Raw genomic sequence first — 18,494 nt, 5'->3', positions numbered from 1 at the left:
ATCTAGACAAGGCATTGTTTGTGAAAAATTTTACAGTTTTGGCAAAAAATGTATTGTCAGGAGGCTCAAAAACCCTGAGGTCTGTGTCCTTCTCATCCATTCAGTTATTACATTCACTCTCTGAGTCTGATTCACCATCACTAACCCATACCAATAATTGATTTGCTAAAACATTTCAATACAATCCTACAGAGAATTCTATTAAACAATAATGGAACTAAGAATTCACACAGGAACAGACATGAAATGAAGTGAAAAAGGCTTTTATTATAGAAACGAAGTTAGTGCCTCCCTTCCATTTAACCTTTCAGAGAAGAAGGAGATACTGAAAGTCTTTGGGAAATAACCAAAACTACTTGAATGGCAATCACTACTTGTGAAACAAATTTTTCAATAATTTACTTGAAGAACAAATAAGATAATACAAACAGGACATATGCATCAAAATGGTATATTTTGTAAGTGGCACAGTTTTGTAACATTGATGTAAATGTAATATTACATTAGAAACCATTAAGTGGTTAAACTGAGTGCAGGCAAGAATTTCAACCTACACTGCACATAAATATTGCTCAAAATCATATGATTACCTACAACCTTCAACATCATATTAAGATCTGTGAATGTGTGAAACAAAAAATTCACATACAAAATTACAATAAAAATACTGTATAAATAACCTGTCATGAAGTACAGTACGTATAATATATCAAAAGTGTAACTACTTCACTATTAAGCAGTGGAAAACCGTTGGCATAAATTTTGAGAACAAAATGAAAAAGTCCAAAGCACATTGATACATTGTTGCTTATAACCTAATAAATTATTTTGTTTACTTGGTTCTTAATTTTGCATCAGAATTTTATTTTATAAAATTTATTAAATCAGAATTAGGACTACGCATTGAGTTTTGTTGTAGTAAACTGTAGTTGTGTTTAGTGGATGTAAACTAATGAAGTCATGTTGAATGAATAGTACATTTTTATGACCTTTATTTATTTATTAAACCCAAAACTGATTTTGTAGGTTTAAAGTTAACTAGAGACAAATTCATAAAACACTAGTAGTTGTATTTTTCTTGGTTTTTCAGTAAAAGTTTAAATTATAGACTCAAAACTAGTGCTTCTAGCCAGTTTGGATTCAATTGATAAAATTCCAAATTGATCAACCTTAGAGCAAGGGTAGACTTATGTGGATTTGCTAGGTCCTCCCAACCCCATAAAGTTTAGCTTTTATATTTTCACTCATCCGCCGATCAGAATAATTTCCTCTGTTTCATTACATAATTTTTTTTGTCACCATTGACTTTAAATAAATAATAAAAACTCTTTTTAGACCTTCAAAGTGATCAAACAATCTCTTAACAGTGTGTGAGTTGGAGGAAGATTTGGACATACCACAACCATTGTTGCAGAAGTTTTGTACGAGAATTTGCATTTGAAACGAGTGGTTATGAAATTCATTCAAAATTTATTCCTGAAGATCACAAGCATTAAAATTTAAAAAATAATAATTCTAAAATGAAAATTGGATGTATTTCGAGTGCAATTTTAGTGAGTGTGAACACACTCAAAGTTATTATTCAAAGTTGTTTACCAAGATAAGAAAACAAAAATGTCTTTATACTTTAAAAATAGGTTGTTAAGGAGAGTCAGAAAAGTACACATAATAATAATAATATATAAATATTTTATTTGCTTACTAAATTGGTATAAACATACAGTAATGACAAACATTGGTGGAAGTATGGACTAGACTAATTAATTGCTATACTGACTGAATTAAATGGAGCCATTTTCAAACATAAAATCTTAAATGTATTGGTATGGTACACAAACATATTCCACAACCTTCAAAGTGACTATATTACATAACTGAGTGTAAAATATGGCAGGCACTATGATTGAAAGTTTAACCTATGATTTTGGTCTAGTTGCTTTTTTGTGGTGTGTGGACTAAAACTAGTAATTAATTCGGTTTGAAATGTTAAGATTTCATATATGATATAAAAATTTAACCAAGTTATTGCCTCGGTATTTTTACTGTTATATTGACACATTATCTGCCAGGATAAATTGGAACTACTGGCAAATAGTGCGATGAAGTCTAAGATTGTACAGAGTCTATGATAGCACTGCAGACTAGGCCAATGGGTTAATTTAATAAATCAGTCATATGTTGCTTAAACTACGGTTCTTGTTACTCATTCGCTACCAGAAGTTACAGTAGGGTGATATGAGATTTATAATATTAACACTTTGTTGGTTAGTAGACAATGTGTTCTGTAGGAACAAAACACTACTGTTTAAGTAATTCCAGTGGCGTGCGGTGGGTAAAATATTAGGTGATACAGCCATGTTGCTTGATATTTTGGCTTTGTGGTCAATAAAAATTAAAGGGAGACAAGGCGCTGGGGAGTCTGCACTAAAAAGTGGGTAAGGGATTTAACCACGAACAATTTTGATAAAATCAACTCCTAAAAACCGTTTCATAAACAACCTTTTAAGTTTAATTTTAAATTGAGTGCCGATTCTTTTACAGGAGTGCCTGTTTTAAAAGATTTTGTTTTAAACCATATTTTGGTCCATTAACCGTTAGCGCTCATATAAATGCATCTAAATGACTCAGATCAGGGTTTTTATATGTTACTACATAAACTTTTGGGAATTAAACTTGCAAATCCCTACAAGAGGACAAAATATAACAAGAAACACCTAAAACGCTAAATCACTCATAAATCCACAAATGGTAAATCGATTAGGCTGCCAGTTCTTGTTAAAGGTAACTCGAGGGCTACAGGTTTAAATATTATGTAGGCATTATTACATCTTATGGATGATATTAATAGAATACTAATACTGAATAATTGGTAACAAGTACAGTTCCACAATATTAATGCACTGTATATTTTTTAAATGTACTTGATTCAAATTTAAATATAGAAAAGACACTTACGGAAAAATGTTAGTGACAATACTGAAAATAGATATTATCACTAGAAATGAAATGAAAATCAGTTTTTTTTCATTTCAAAGTAGATATTATCACTAGAAACAGATGTTTAGAGAAGATTAAATTAATTTAACATGTTTCTTTATTAACATGTTAATAAGCTTGTGCATTACCGATATGGAATTAGGTACAACTAAGAAGAAATGTAACGAATCAGTTTCATTGTTAAAAAGTTATTTAAATAACAGAAATCTTCTACTCAATGATAATAAAACTACTTTTATACAGTTTACTTGCAACAATGTTGAATCAAACAAAATTAATATGAAAAACCTGGATAAAGAAACTAAATTTTTAGGGCTACATTTAGATAATACACTTAATTGGAACATTCATGTACAAAAAATATGTAACAAAATAAGTTCAGGAATTTTTGCACTAAGAAGGCTAGCACCTTTTTGTAATAAACAAACCTTGAAATCGGTGTACTATGCCATGGTTCATTCACATATCGCATACGGGATTGAAGTGTATGGGGCAACAAGTGCTATAAACCTGAATAAAATTTTACGCCTACAAAAGGAGGCAATTAGGTTGATTCTAAAACTCAAAAAAGATGAGTCATGTAAGTTATATTTTAAAGAGCTCGAGTTTATGACTGTATACAGCCTCTATATTATATAGAACAGTATTATATGTAAAAAATAATGAGACTAAATTACCACGACGACTACATATTCATGATTATAATACTAGAAACAAAAATAACTTTGTAATAAAACAACATAATAAAGAAAAATTTAAGCAAAGCCCAACTTATATGGGAATCAAGTTTATGGGGAACCTGCCAGGTAGCATCAGGAATGAAAACAATAGTGTTAGATTCAAAAATAAATTAAAACAGTTTTTGATGGATTTATCATGTTATAACTTTGAAGAGTTTTACTCCCAGAGCCATGTATTTTGATTTTCATTTCTGAAGTCTAGTGGAATTAATTATAATTTGGTAATAAAAACGATTTAAATAATATTAAACCTATTTTCAACTATGTTAAGATTTTGAAAATAATTTACATTAAAAGGATTGTATATATGTGCAACTAATATAACATCACCTTGAATTTATTTATTAAGAATGACGCATTCATGTACATTTTATGTATGTCTTGAATAAAGATATTATTGATTGATTGAGCTTTAAAACTGGAGTAGACAGAGAAATACGCAGAGTCTAAAGATCAGGCATACTCGGCCATGTTTGGCAATCAACAGAAGCTAGTATCCTCTCGTAATTATTTTAATGTGCATTCTCCCACCACCACGTCTTGAGCACTTTGTGCTCATAACTCCCATTCAATGTTGCCAAGATCGTTTCACTAGATGTCAACTGGAATTATCTGACTTGTACAGAGAGTAGTGATACATTTCTACTATAATTTCGTCATGCATATGTTTTATAAGTAACATATTCCTTAATACAAGTGATTTATTTATTTGAAATACTGCGCAAAAATATTTGAGATAACCTGTTTAATTTACTGAAGCATTTCTTCATCCCACCGCTCGCCACTGGGCACTTAACAAGAACGGAAGTAAAAGATGTGATAATGTATGCTGTGATGTCTATGTTACTTGCACAGCCAATTAACTAACATCCCTGATGTGGTTACGTAGTTTAACACAAAATTTGTTCACACCACATTTTGTAATCAATAAAGACTTCCTTTTCATAACTGACCTACTAATATTCTTTTAACTGTGTAAACGAAAAGCATTTAATAAAAGCAACACTAATACTTAAGATTGCAACTGTCAAGTATTTGTGTCAAGTAGACTTTTGAAAAATTTGGACACACTTGGAGTGCATATCTTGTAGTTATACATGGCTCATGTTACAACATTAAACACATAATTACAATTTTCTGGTTACTTTGTAACATACAGTGAGATGTTAGTACAACAATTTACTACTAGAATTCGTGCAATTTGTTTAAACAGCTTGTTGTCAAAGCAAAGTTGTTTGCTTTTTTCAATCATCTGGCCACTTCATATAATGTTGCATGTTTTAAACATACTAAAATAAATTTAAAAGTATTGTGAATCAATAGATGATTTTCAATAGTCAAATGTGCAAATTAGATATTTTGAAAGTGTTCATTTTATTTTACTTGTAATAAAAACCCCACATCAATAAAAAAAGCTACTTTCTAAACCATATGCTTAAAAATTGTTGTTAATCCTAAATTTAAAATAATTTTACATTATAAGTGGAAGAAAACAAAAAGTATTTTTCACATATATTTTATTTTTTTTTTTTTAATAGCTAAAAACACTCATTATTCCATACAAGATTATATTATTCAGAGGAAGACTTCTTTAAAGGCTAATTATTTTGATATTTTAATTTTTAGATTTGATTAATTTTATTAAAGAACAATCAACCCATCAATTAAAAATTGTTCCAGTTGTTTCTCTTGAGTCATTTTCATTTTCTAGAATTGTTGCAGACAGTTGATTTAACCCTTTGAGCACCAATGTCCGATTGATTTGGATCGCGACGTTCAAGCTAAAACTGTCAGCATCCAATTGATCAGTCATTTAGGAAAAACTAATTTTTAACTTTATTTACAAGCTTAGTTTATTTTAACTAGTTTGGTTTTGTTTTGAAAGAAATAAGGACTACCTTTATCACTTTTACAGTTGGTATCACGAATAATACAGCTGTTTGTTTTTAGTTATTTTACTCTTCTTTCATACTTCACATTTATTTCTTGTCAATCTACGAAGTTGTTTGTTTCTCAACTTTTGATCTCACACCATGTCGGCCAGACACATGGCAGGTCTGTGGTGTGTGCAGTAGTCGATTGTGCAACTTCCCGACTACAACATTAGTCGCTGCCAAGATCAAGTAGCCAAATTTAAATTTAGGAGTGTTATTCGTTTCCTGCAAGCAGAAGAGAACAGTGCAGCTGAAATCCATCAGAGAATTTGCTATATTTACGGACATTCTTTTCTTGTTATTATAGAAAAGAAAACATGAGTGATGGTGTAGGTAAATGGTTCAGCACCATCCATTCTCTTGTCATACAAATCCATCCACTTCTGCTGCACTTTCCCTTCTGCTTGTGGGAAACGAATAACACACTTAAATTTACATTTGTCACGAGAATCAATAGAGGTGGCCACATTTAAGTGACTGCAGCTCAGCCCAAACTGACACTTGAACTCGGCAGTGACATACAGGTATGTAGTAGTGGGGGCAGATGTTCAATCGGCTACTGAGCTCATGGCGTGAGATTGGAGGTTAAAATAACAAACGGACCTAATTTTTTTTTCAAAAATATTCTGTAATTTTGTACTGAATATAACTTGTAACCACTTTATGAATTAAAAATATATCCAACGGATAAACATTTTTTGCACAGATTTTTGGGACTAAAGTGATTATTTTATGTACATTTCTTTATTTTATAGTAATTACCACATAGTTATAAAAAATGTTACATACATAATGCATTTTTAATTAACGATAATCGATAGCCAATCTAAAAAGCAACAAAAAAAGAGAAATAATTCGATTTACATAAAAACTTAGGGCATAACAGAGCGAAACGTAAAGTGTACAATTAGACCTTGTCGGTTTTGGGTAGTACCGGACTCTCGAGCGCTGGTGAACAAAGGGTTAAACACAGCAACAACATAAATCTACTGATAAGTCATTTTGCAATAAGTTGTTGAAATTATTTTTATTAGTAACAAAAATGCTATGAAAATATTTTTACTAAGCTGTAACAAACCCATCATTTCTTTTATCAGTATAAAATTTTAATTTTATAAACATATAGAAATGCCTAATACTAACACTGGTATCTAAAACATTTTACACATGTTTAGTAGGCATAAAACAAATTCTAATTATTTAAAATTAAATTTGTGTAAAAGAAACAAAATTATGTTAGTATGTCTTGATTTTCTAAAAAAATATTTAAACTATTTCACTATTTTCAGTTTGGTTATTAATACATATGTTTTGATTGGATGATTAAAATATATACATAACAGTTTTACAAAAATCTTAAAAACGATTAGAATAATTATCAAGAGAAGAAAAATGGCTGCAGATTCTCCAGTAGATTGACTTAAATTTAGTTTCACCTTTCAAGTTTGACTGAAACATAACAAAGTGCAACTTGGATAGTTCAAAGGTCAAGTGACCAATAAAAAAACTCAAATTATCCTACATTTTCAACTAATGCGGACTTTTTTACTTATACAGGGATGTCCAGGGCCAGAGAGAAAAGTGTGGACTATACAAATTTTAAATTAACAATGTTTAAACTATCCAAGTTTAACTACAGTTGTCTGAAGCTAATTTATTCCTAAAGTTCTTTTATTGTTGCTTCATGTGATGTTTTACAAGTGACTACATATATCCTTTAGAATATGTTGTCTTACAATACTCAAACTTATAAAATCTTAACAAGATTTCATCTTAAGACTTGACTAGCAACAACTGAGATTTTTGCACACTAAATCTGTAAATAAAACTTAGGTGCAACATTTTTTAGCGCTTTTTTTTTTTTATTTGTACATTTTTGCTTTTTATGTACAAATAACACAAAATTATATTATATTTTTGCATTTTATGTTATATTATTATCAGTCATGTATAATGCAAGCATGTGTTTGAAAATACAGTATACTATTACTACAATAATGTGAAGTTAATTGTGATGTTTGCAAAATCAATTTTTTTAATCATTAACTTTGTTTATATAACAATTTGGAGTTTACCAAAACTAAATGTTTGAAATTTTCTATAACAAATTAGCATTTTATTCCTATACAGCCACTACTTGTATAGTAATGTCCATTACTGATCAGGACTGTTTACCAGTTTTAATAAGCAAACACTAGGCATATTTACAGTAATAATTATAAAAATGGCACAAACACTAGATCATCTTAAAGTACAAAATAGATAATAACTATTTAAAAATTTTATTTTAATACATAACAGTCTACAATTTATTATAGCAACTAATAAAAATGTCTCGCATAAATATTTTATTCTGATACTGAATAAGAAATTAGTGTAATTTATAAAATTAGTATTACTATTCATTCAGTAATATTAATTTTATGAGCACTCTCAATATATAGTTAAAATTGAAAATTACTAGCTATTATGTATGATATAAGCAAGGCATTTAAAATCCTTATATAAATAACTCATAGCTGCAAAAATTAAAAACTTAATCTAAAACATTAGTCAGGATAGGGTTTAATCCTTTGAGGTAAAGTATGCACTGGATAGCTAAGGAATTGGATTCAGCTTACTGTATATAAAATAACTGCATCACAGTGTAATTTTTAATCCAGTGTTTCCCAAAATTTTTGACCCAACGCTCCCTTTACGTCTGTACTACTATCCACAGCACCCCACTCCTTCAGCTTTTCTCAATAGAGTCAATGAAGAATAACAATAAAGTATTGTGACTTTACAATCCACATAATAATTAGTTCATATTGGTAAAATATTTGCCTGTACGCCTATTGTATATTCACCATCATACAAATATCAAGTAAAAACAGTGTTTTTAATTAATTATGTAAAACTATGTACTATTTCTGATTTTAAAGAACACTATTATTATATTATTGTTAGACTTGGAGTAGTACATGTAAATATTTGGAGGGAAGTAAGTAAAGTACAAAGCATTAACATGTCAAATGTTGTAATAATTCAATGATTGTTTCTTAAAGATTACAGTTAAGCTAGTCAGATTATATCTACTCAAATTTTTCACAGTTTGTAATATTCGTTAAAGCCATTCAGACATATTTGCTAAATTGCCTATGTGCAAAAGGATGAGATTTTTTCCTTTATACATCAAAATTTGAACTGATGTTCGATACAACACACACTTCTTTTAAAGTTTTTAAGTTTGGTCTGTATTTTGATTTGATGACTGCCACAGCTGAGAAGTCCACTTCAAAAAGGTAGAAAGTAGCAAAGGGTATCAACACAAGCAAGGCTTTTCTGGCAATTTGTGGGTTCACTTTTTTGACGTAACACCACAACTCTCACAAATAAATGGTTTTTAATTCAGTCTCTAAGGAAGCATCTGGTTGGAATTCAACCAGTTGTTCACTCTCTTCAAAGTTTAGATGCATTTCTTTGTTAAATGGATTTGATACCCAAATTATAGAGTTGACATTGTTGATAGGGAGATGAAAATCAAAATTTACTCAGTATGGAAAGATCTTTCTTCAATAAACTGTTCCAAGGCAGAAAATCTAGTGTTAATCTTACCTTTAGCCATAATAGCCTTCCACAAATCGAGTTTCTTTCTTTTAAAAAACCTTTCACTTTGTCTGACAGGTTTAAGATACTTGTGTTCTTTTCTTGCAATAACGTACTTAATATGTTCAACCTTTCAAACAATTAAGAGAAAAGCTATCTTTGACAGAAAGTTCTTATCAATAAATTTATCAACAATGACATGGTTTTTATCCTTCAGGTAAGCATATATTTTGTGTCAGCTCAAACACTCTAGAAAGGGGGTTACCAAGACAACCAACAAGATCTACTGTAGAATAAAACATGAGTGGTCAGATCCCATGTCCTTGTACATTTGTTCAAAAACAATCTTACTTTTTATGAGTTTTTTTACCGTAGTTGATTGCTCCGATAATAATTTTGGCTAATGTTTCTCTATTGATCACGCAATGAGTCCAAATCACCATGGTCGCTTTCACTGGAATGTAGCTTGAAGTTCCCTTTTCGACTCACTATTGAACTGCCACTATCAGTAGACTACATATTGCAACATATTTTTGCCAGTCAATGTCGTGCTTATTGGCTTGAGAAGTGATGTGTAGTGTCAAGGCAACATGCTCTAAGAAATAGTGGTAAGTGCGCCTTCAAGTCTTTCACTACAACGCTATTCAAGCGATGACATAGCAATCTCTTTTGTTTATGCTTAATTGTTTTAATATAAAAGAAATTTTATGTAATTTGTGGAGCTATATTAATGATAATTAAATCATTCGATATGATATTATAATTTAGTTTAGCGTAAAGGTAATAATAAAATAATGTATATTTTAAACTTTTCACAAGAAATGTATGTCTATTGTCACACTGTCACTCTACCGCGGCTCCCCTGGTAGGACTTTGAGTTGCACCAGGACACTTTGGGAAGTACTGCTTTAATCCTTTCTACTCACAGAATCAACCGGGACTTTTCCGCAATGAACTTGATATCTGCTGTTGAGACAAATAGGTGCCAACATCAACACTTAAGTTTTAGCTATCATATTTCCTAATAAATATTGTATAATTAATTTAGTAATTTTCAGATAAAATTAAATACTTTTATTGATAACTACACATAAACAGCGCCACAAACGATGATATTTGAACGTTTTTGCATATTTTATTAAAAATATGGAGATAAAAAAAAATCTTTCCCTACACTCGTTACATGAATGATATAAAAATAGTATTCATCATACTGATAGGGGTAAAGGTAAAAACAAACATTGCATCATAAAACTGGGATAAGCAAACAAAAACATCAACAACTTATCTACAAATCTAATACAAAGGCAACAGATTATATGACAAGACACCATTGCAAAACATAACTAACTTGTACACAACTAGTCTAATGTCCTTGGCCTGAAAGACAAGTTCTCAGTTTGTTACAAATGTGTACACGCAAAATTATGAGCAAATTACTATAAAGTTATCAATTAATTCTTGTGATGTAACTGGAATAAATCTATACAAAAAATACAAATTATAAAATATAAATACTTAAACTACTGGTATATAAATTCTTAATGTGATGGAGGCATATTTTTTGTTAATAAGAGAAATTAAAGATATTAGGAGACCTTGTAGTCGCTATAAAGTTACCAATACTTTTACTACGAAAAACTGATCAAAGAGCCGAAATTATTGTAATTGAAATGTGATATTTTTATATTTTTAAATATTATGCAATATAATATATTAAAAACAGGTGGTTTAAACCAAAAGTAGGCTCAATAACATCGAAAATAACATCAATGGTTTTTTGAGCCGTTTTGAATTTTGATTCCATAAGCGTATATGGCAATTACATTCTGCCACCCTCAGCAGTTATAAGTCTGTATTAGCACTTTTCTGTTCAAAGAAACAAAATTCTTTTGACAATTGCCACTGCTCACTTTTTTTGTTAGTGATACAAGAAATTGTTTTGAGATCTACAATCTGATCTTTTCCTCTGGTGGGTAACTAACCTAACACATAACTAAAATCTATATAAAAAAATAAACAAATCATACCGCAGTGTTGTGATACACATAAATTGTATTCACTGCACATTACTAAAAAAAATGGAATCTTACACAACACCACAGCTTATTGTCAGATTCTTTGGTGTAAGTAAAAAACCATGGTAAACACAGTAAGATAAGACTGATAATATACAACAATAAACGTGGCTAAATGGGTCTTCTTGGCAGGAAAATACATACTAAAATAATTTAAAATTATATTTATGAACACTCAATGTAAAAAAACAAATACACTGATAATAAAAACCAATTTTGTGTGAAGAAAGCACAAACTGAAAATAATGGAGAACAAAGAACATTTTACAGATTCAGCGTTTCTCCACACTCAGAACATTGAACATCAGATTAAAATTCAATAATAAACTACAATGCCTCCTTGATTTTGGAGAAAAAAGTTTAGTGGCAGAACTATAGACCAAGTTTTCAAACCTTATACAAAATTGCTTAGTTTACTTACAACAATAAGATGAACACAAATGTATCACATGGTATCAATGTCGCATTACTGAAAACTAAAGTATATACAAATAACTGGCACAAATAAAACACTACACGTAAAACTATTCTTAATTATGATTCAGACTTTTAAAGGTAATTTTAGGAAATAATTAGGTGACATTTTCAACAGACTTTCACAACATTGGTATTGGTTCACTTAAATGTTTCGCTTTGGTTAATGCTATAGAAATACGAATAACATTGGCAAGAAAACAGGCACAAGCAGTATATTAGAATTAGCTTGCACTATTGAGGAGTGAAACATATTATTTGCACATATTATTAAAAATGTGAAAGGCAAAGACTGGCAGTTGGCACCATCGTCTCATCTTCGATGTGACAGTTGGTAACGGAGCATGTAGAACGTAACCACCTTGATTACGAGGTACATGCTTACAACGACTCCCAGGGCGAGGATGTAGCTCGCATCACTCATGTCCATCTCTTTTAGGAACTTGGACGGTTTACGGAAGTGGCAATAGTCGTCCGAGCAAGCTATCCTCCCACGATCATAACTGTCATCAACAAACTATTTGTTACTACAAGAACACACATTCCAAAAGTAAGTAGACTCTCTTGGTATGCCTATGATTTGAAATACAGGGTGGTTATAAATTATTGTACACATTTTAAGATTGAATAAATAAATAACCAATCAACTTAAAAACATGGAAATTATTTTATTAAATAGCAAATTTAAAACAGTTTTATTACCAATGAAGGACAAAAAGATTACTGTTACTCATACTTTTACAAGGAAACTAAACTAATTCCACATGCTCTCTGAGGTTTGCACGCAAAGTTCGTAGTCTAAATTCAACCTCACACCATGTGTTTCTGAGCATTGCTGGAGTTATGCTTCCAATAACCTCTCGAACTCTATTCTTGAGTTCCTCAATATCTTGAACTTTTTTGGCGAAGACTCTGTCCTTGACATAGCCCCACAAAAAAAAGTCTAAGGGTGTAATGTCTGGGGAACGTGGAGGCCAAGGAATTGGACCATCCCGTCCAATCCAACGACCAGGAAACGTGTCATTTAGGTAGTCACGTACTATCTTACCCCAGTGTGGAGGGGCACCATCTTGCTGCCAGTAAACATTTGGTTGTCTATGCTCAATTTGCGGTATTGCAAAAAGTTCAAGCATGTCGAGGTATACCTCTTTAGTGACTGTCGGTTCTGCGAAGAAAAAGGGTCCTATCACTTCATCTATAGCCAATGCACACCAAACGTTTATTTTAGGGCTGTCTCTTTCTTGTTCTCGAACATTATGAGGATTTTCAGTACCCCAAATCCTACAATTGTGTCTATTCACCTTACCAGAAACATGAAAGGTTGCTTCATCAGAAAAAAATACTTTTTTCAAGAAATTGCTTTCTCCAATGTTTATTGTTTGTTCTTCGAGGTCAAGTAATCTAACAGCAAACTCGTAGCGCCGAGGTTTATCGTTAGGTTTTAGTTCATGTAATAACTGAATTTTGTATGGATGGAGCTTAAGGTGTTTGTGCAAAATTTTTAAGACTGTTGATCGAGGTAATCCTAATTCCAAACTTGCACGCCGAGTAGACTTACCAGGGCTCCTCGTAAACAATTCTCTTACTTGATCAACAATAGCTTCAGAAACTGGAGGTCTACCAGCACCTTTTCTTTGTTGGACACTTCCCGTCTGTTCAAACTGCCTATACCAGCGTTTTATAGAATTGTTACTCGGAGGATTGCGGCCATACTCTAAACGAAACCTTCTTTAAACAGTTATTACAGATCTGCTTTCATGAAACCAAAGAACACACCTTGCTTTTTCTTGCACACTAGCCATTTTGATACTGAGGTTAATTTAGTGTTTGTTTAGTCAACTGTAATTAACAGCTGGTGTGGAAAGATCCATTGTTGACCAGCTGACTATGTCACAACACAAGTCATTAAGAAGAATCATACCTTACACCCACAGTTTAAGTGACATTTTTACTTTCTTTTTATAACTACTTTTTATAATTATTGTAATGTGTACAATTATTAATTTTCAGTCAGTATATAAAACGGTTTTAAATTTACAATTTAATAAAACAATTCCCATGTTTTTAAGTTGATTGGTTATTTATTTATTCAATCTTAAAATGTGTACAATAATTTATAACCACCCTGTATATTAATTTTCTTCAATGCTCTAATGTCTAATGAGAATATTAAAATTATTATTATTATTAGAAAATGACATGAAACACACATGGTACAAAGATTCATGCAAAAGTCACAACCGGGTGCATCTTCATTGGGAAAAAACATAAATTGTACAACACAGGAATAATTACTTTGAAAACTAATAACTAATTATTGGAAATAATTATGCTTATGCTTAAAATTTTTCCTGCAAAACAAAAACAGTCTGCTGTTATCTATTACTTGTGTATACAATCTGACTATGAATTTGAAAATGTTTTTAAAGCTTAAAAATTAAAAAAATTACAAATTGTTAAGCATTGTAATACATAGAGTAACAAAATATTTGTTTATTACTTAGAATCTTACAAAATTATTTTTTTATATTTTAGGGAGAGGAACCATGCAAATATTGTATTACTTTATATCATCATTTTACAATAACATCTAATTTTCTTCATATTTTGTACAAATAATAATATACATATCTACTAAACACACTGTGTATTGTTAATACCTATTTCTAATTGTTAAATTTTGCTAAGTTCCTTCAATAGTAGTACTAGGACAAACGTTGGCTTGTGCTGCAAATAGTAGCTTCAGTAAGACTTCTGTATTGTGACATGTCTGTAATCTATGTACAAGTATATTAAACAATTATGTAGCTTAACCCTTTGAGTGCCGTAGTGTTTTGCTATATGCTGTGCATAAAATGCCGAGTGAAAATGCCTGATTCTGCAAGGGTCTGGTCAAAAATTCATAACAAATTTATCTATTGGTATAATGTCTTAGGTCTTTGTTTTTTAGATAAATATATTTCCTTTATACATATAATACATTGATCACTTATTTAACATTTTTATACAAATAAAAAAAATCATTAACAAAAACTTTGAACAAAAACATTTTGTTTTTTATTTTGACACAACTTAGTGTTATTGAAATATTTAATTTTTTCACTTTTAGTTATTCTATCTTATACTCCATTTAATTCTTCACAAAAAGACATTTAAAAATTTTTTTATACTTATAAATAAAGTTTGGAAAATAAATATGAAAATATGAACCACTACAAAACTAGAAATTTTCTAACCTAAGCTAACACTCTGTGTATTGTCTACATTGCTAATACTTAAATCTAATGCCTGCAATACTATGTCTTCATTGTCAGCAATGTTTTTATGACTCATTGTTTATACGAGGGTCGTCCATAAAGTAACCGCCGTTTGGGTGTGGCGCGATAAGTAGTGGGGTTAGCGCCGCCATTCTCACATCGGTGTGCGCAGCCGTTCAGTACGCTTCTAGCTGTGCAAGGGAGAGCATCGTGCGATCGCGCGTTCTCTTGTTACAACGTAAAAACATGAGCGCCATGATAGAAAATCCCGCCAAGTGTGAAGTACGTGGTGTAATAAGATTTCTGTGGTCGAAAATTTACACAGCAGCTGAAATTCATCGTGAATTAAGTGCGGTGTATGGCCCAAACATTATGAGGGAAGGTGTAGTCCATCAATGGGTTCGTTTTTAAAAAAATGGAAGAACGAACGTTCACGATGAAGACCGGAGTGGTAGGCCATCTCTCGTCAGTGATGACTGGGTAAACAAAGTGGATGAGAAAATTCGCAAGAACCGTCGCTTCACAATCTCGGAACTTTCGGATCATTTTCCTGAAACCTTTTACTGTGAAACCTTAAAATGGCTACGACGAGCGATTCAAAACAAGCGTCATGGTCTTCTGACATCTGGTGTTGTGTTTGTCCATGACAACGCCCGCTTTCATACAGCTCAAAGAACAACAGAACTTTTGGAAAAGTTCAAATGAGACGTTTTTGACCCACCCCCCCTACAGCCTGGAGGGACCTGGTTCCCAGTGATTTCTATCTTTTCCTGTACATGAAGCGGTGGCTTGCATATCAGAGGTTTGCAAGTGATGAAGAGCTTCAAAACGCTGTGACAGGTTAGCTACGTTCTCAGGCGGCAGATTTTTTCAAAGACGGAATTTAAAAAACTGTTAAAAGATATGATAAGTGCTTGAATTTGTATGGTGAATATGTAGAAAAGTAGAGAAAAGCTGTAGTTTTAACATTTATATAATAAACTTTTTGTATCTCAACTGGTTTATTTTTTATTTCAAAACGGAGGTTACTTTGTGGACGACCCTCGTAAATATCACTGAACAAACACAAAAAACATTAAAACTATACAAATGTATTTAGTAAAGTTCTAGTTGATTACGATCGCCGCAATTCACGGTCAAGTCATTGTTCTACTTACACACAGACTAGAACAACACACACAAACGAAATAATTTGGAGATACTAACACTACAAACCCATTTACACTTAAAAACTTTCAATATCATTTGTGAAATAAACAGCAGCACAAACAAAACACGTGACGGCTCGTCCGTGTAGCGGTCGATTCTAAACTCGACTGACGCGCTCACTTTACAACCGCCGTAAAAATCAGAATCTAACCAGAATGCAACAAAACCTACATCAAAAGTTACGTTGAAGCCTTTGGAATGCGTATGTATAGTCATTGAGCCAATTTAGATAAATACTATATAAAATATAAGCGTTACTGCAGAAGTCGCTAACAGCGATTCTGGCATTTCTTGCATATAATGCGGGATCGCTGATAGCAATGCTCCGGCACTCAAAGGGCTAGTTATGCCATTTATAACTATATACAATAACAATATTAAGATAATAAAAGAAATTGTTGTTTGTCATATGGCTGGCACCATTGCAATTTAAAATCGAAAGAAAAGAAAAACCATATGTTACAGTAATTTTGAAAATGTTGATTATGTCAAATCTTCTAAAGTTTGTGTAATCTTTTTAATCTGTTTTATATAAAAACTAGCTGTATCCCGCGGCTTCGCACGCTTTTCGTAAGCTTTGCTCGTGTATGTGCACTTCTGGTTCAAGTGAATTATATTTCCAGTGCCGATGTTGAGTTTGCCTTGTTGCCACGATCACGAAAATCTGTGTATGTTTATAGCCATCATACACTTACATGTACTTTATTATAAAGTGGTCTAACACTCAAACTTTAAGTAAAATCAGAAATTTATCTTCAAGACAAATATACATCATAACTTCAATATAGTGTTTGGTTATTTAATATACATAACTGTCTTGTAATTGCAGTTTTTAATGTGCAGGCGCTTTGAAAACTTGTATCTTTTGCAGCACTGCCTGGTGGCGAATTATATCAATGGGCATAGTATATAAACCTCTGTGGAAAATACATACAAATTTTCATAATGGTTGGTTAAATATTTTACGATTCCATAAAGGACAAACACACAAACATTCATTTTTATACATATAGATTATCTTTTTTCTATGTTCTTAAAAAAAGCCTGCATGTTAGTTTTTAACCAGCGACCAAAGAAGAACATAGACTGGAAATCCCTATACCCAATACATTACGGCAGTTGAAGCCAACCCACACCCACTCTGGTGACAAACCGGCCGGGCACCAGCTCGCGGCGAGTATACATTTTAATTCGCCGCGTTTCATTAACACCGTTGGATTATACAGTTAGAGTTGGGATAAAAACTTGAAATTTCACAATTTTGTAGTCAATACTATGGCAATGATGATGTAGTAGATAAACATTTTAAAAGTTTATTACAAGTGTTAATAAAATAAATATTATTAATTAAAAACCAAATTGAGCTTTGGCGATGGACATGAAATAATGAGTCGGCTGCTACTTTTTTTTATTTATTGGTCAGGCGAGTTTCGTCTGCGAGAAAGTTTGAGATAATAAACCAAATTTTACCGTAGTATTTTTTATAAATTTTTGGAGTGAACAGTTTGTCGAGAAACGAGGTATAAAGCAGATACAAATTTCATGCGGCGCAAACACGTACCCGCCGGCTCGCCTCCATACGCTGCAAATAGGTTTAATGTTTAAATGCTCAACCTTTTTTATACTCAAATCTATAAACATTAGCAACTTATTATGGGAACATATCTAAATTTGATTAAATCAACTAATCGTTGTAGCGGGTTTCGAAACCAACAAGTACATAATAAAATGAAACATTATGTATTTAAAGCCTATAAATTAAACCTTTTACAATACGGAATAACTTAAATGTCTATCTTAAATAGTTAGTTTACTTTTTATGTGATGTTAGAGTTTACAATGTTACTGTTTATTTGGTGTTTACAGTATATATCAATGAATGATTTCTAACATTCTATACAGGTTACAGTATAGTTTTTACAGTATCTTTATGGTATTTAGTTTATATTCCTTACTTACAATGAAATAAAATGTACACAAATTCCAGCGAAGTATATTTTAGTTGATCATTCTTAAAAAAACATCCAATTTCCAATAATACAAATTCTATAATCGGTGGCAAGCAAAAGCAAACAACGAGAGCGAGCCCATCCTGCCGCCACACGGACGCTCGGTAGTGGGTGACTCATCCACTGCCATCCCCACCACTCTGGTGATGACCGGCTTCAGCCGCGCGCCCCGATTGCCAGTCTATGTTCTTCTTTGGTCGCTGGTTTT

General features: G+C 31.7%; 1 protein-coding gene across 2 annotated transcripts in view; it reads right to left on the bottom strand.

Annotated features, from left to right (window-relative positions):
- Positions 1-1,669: 1,669 nt before the first annotated feature.
- Positions 1,670-18,494, bottom strand: part of LOC124356809 (ATP-binding cassette sub-family G member 1-like) — a 61,771-nt gene continuing 44,946 nt past the window's right edge. For both annotated transcript variants that reach the window (XM_046808021.1, XM_046808020.1), the window contains exon 12: positions 1,670-12,314. In XM_046808021.1, the coding sequence (XP_046663977.1) occupies positions 12,125-12,314 (190 nt within the window). In that variant the 3' untranslated portion in view covers positions 1,670-12,124. The remainder of the gene's footprint in view (positions 12,315-18,494) is intronic.

Source organism: Homalodisca vitripennis, chromosome 3, assembly GCF_021130785.1.
Source record: "Homalodisca vitripennis isolate AUS2020 chromosome 3, UT_GWSS_2.1, whole genome shotgun sequence".
Lineage (NCBI taxonomy): Eukaryota > Metazoa > Arthropoda > Insecta > Hemiptera > Cicadellidae > Homalodisca > Homalodisca vitripennis.
The sequence above is the reverse complement of the archived record's forward strand: the minus strand, read 5'-3'. Positions and strand labels throughout refer to the sequence as shown.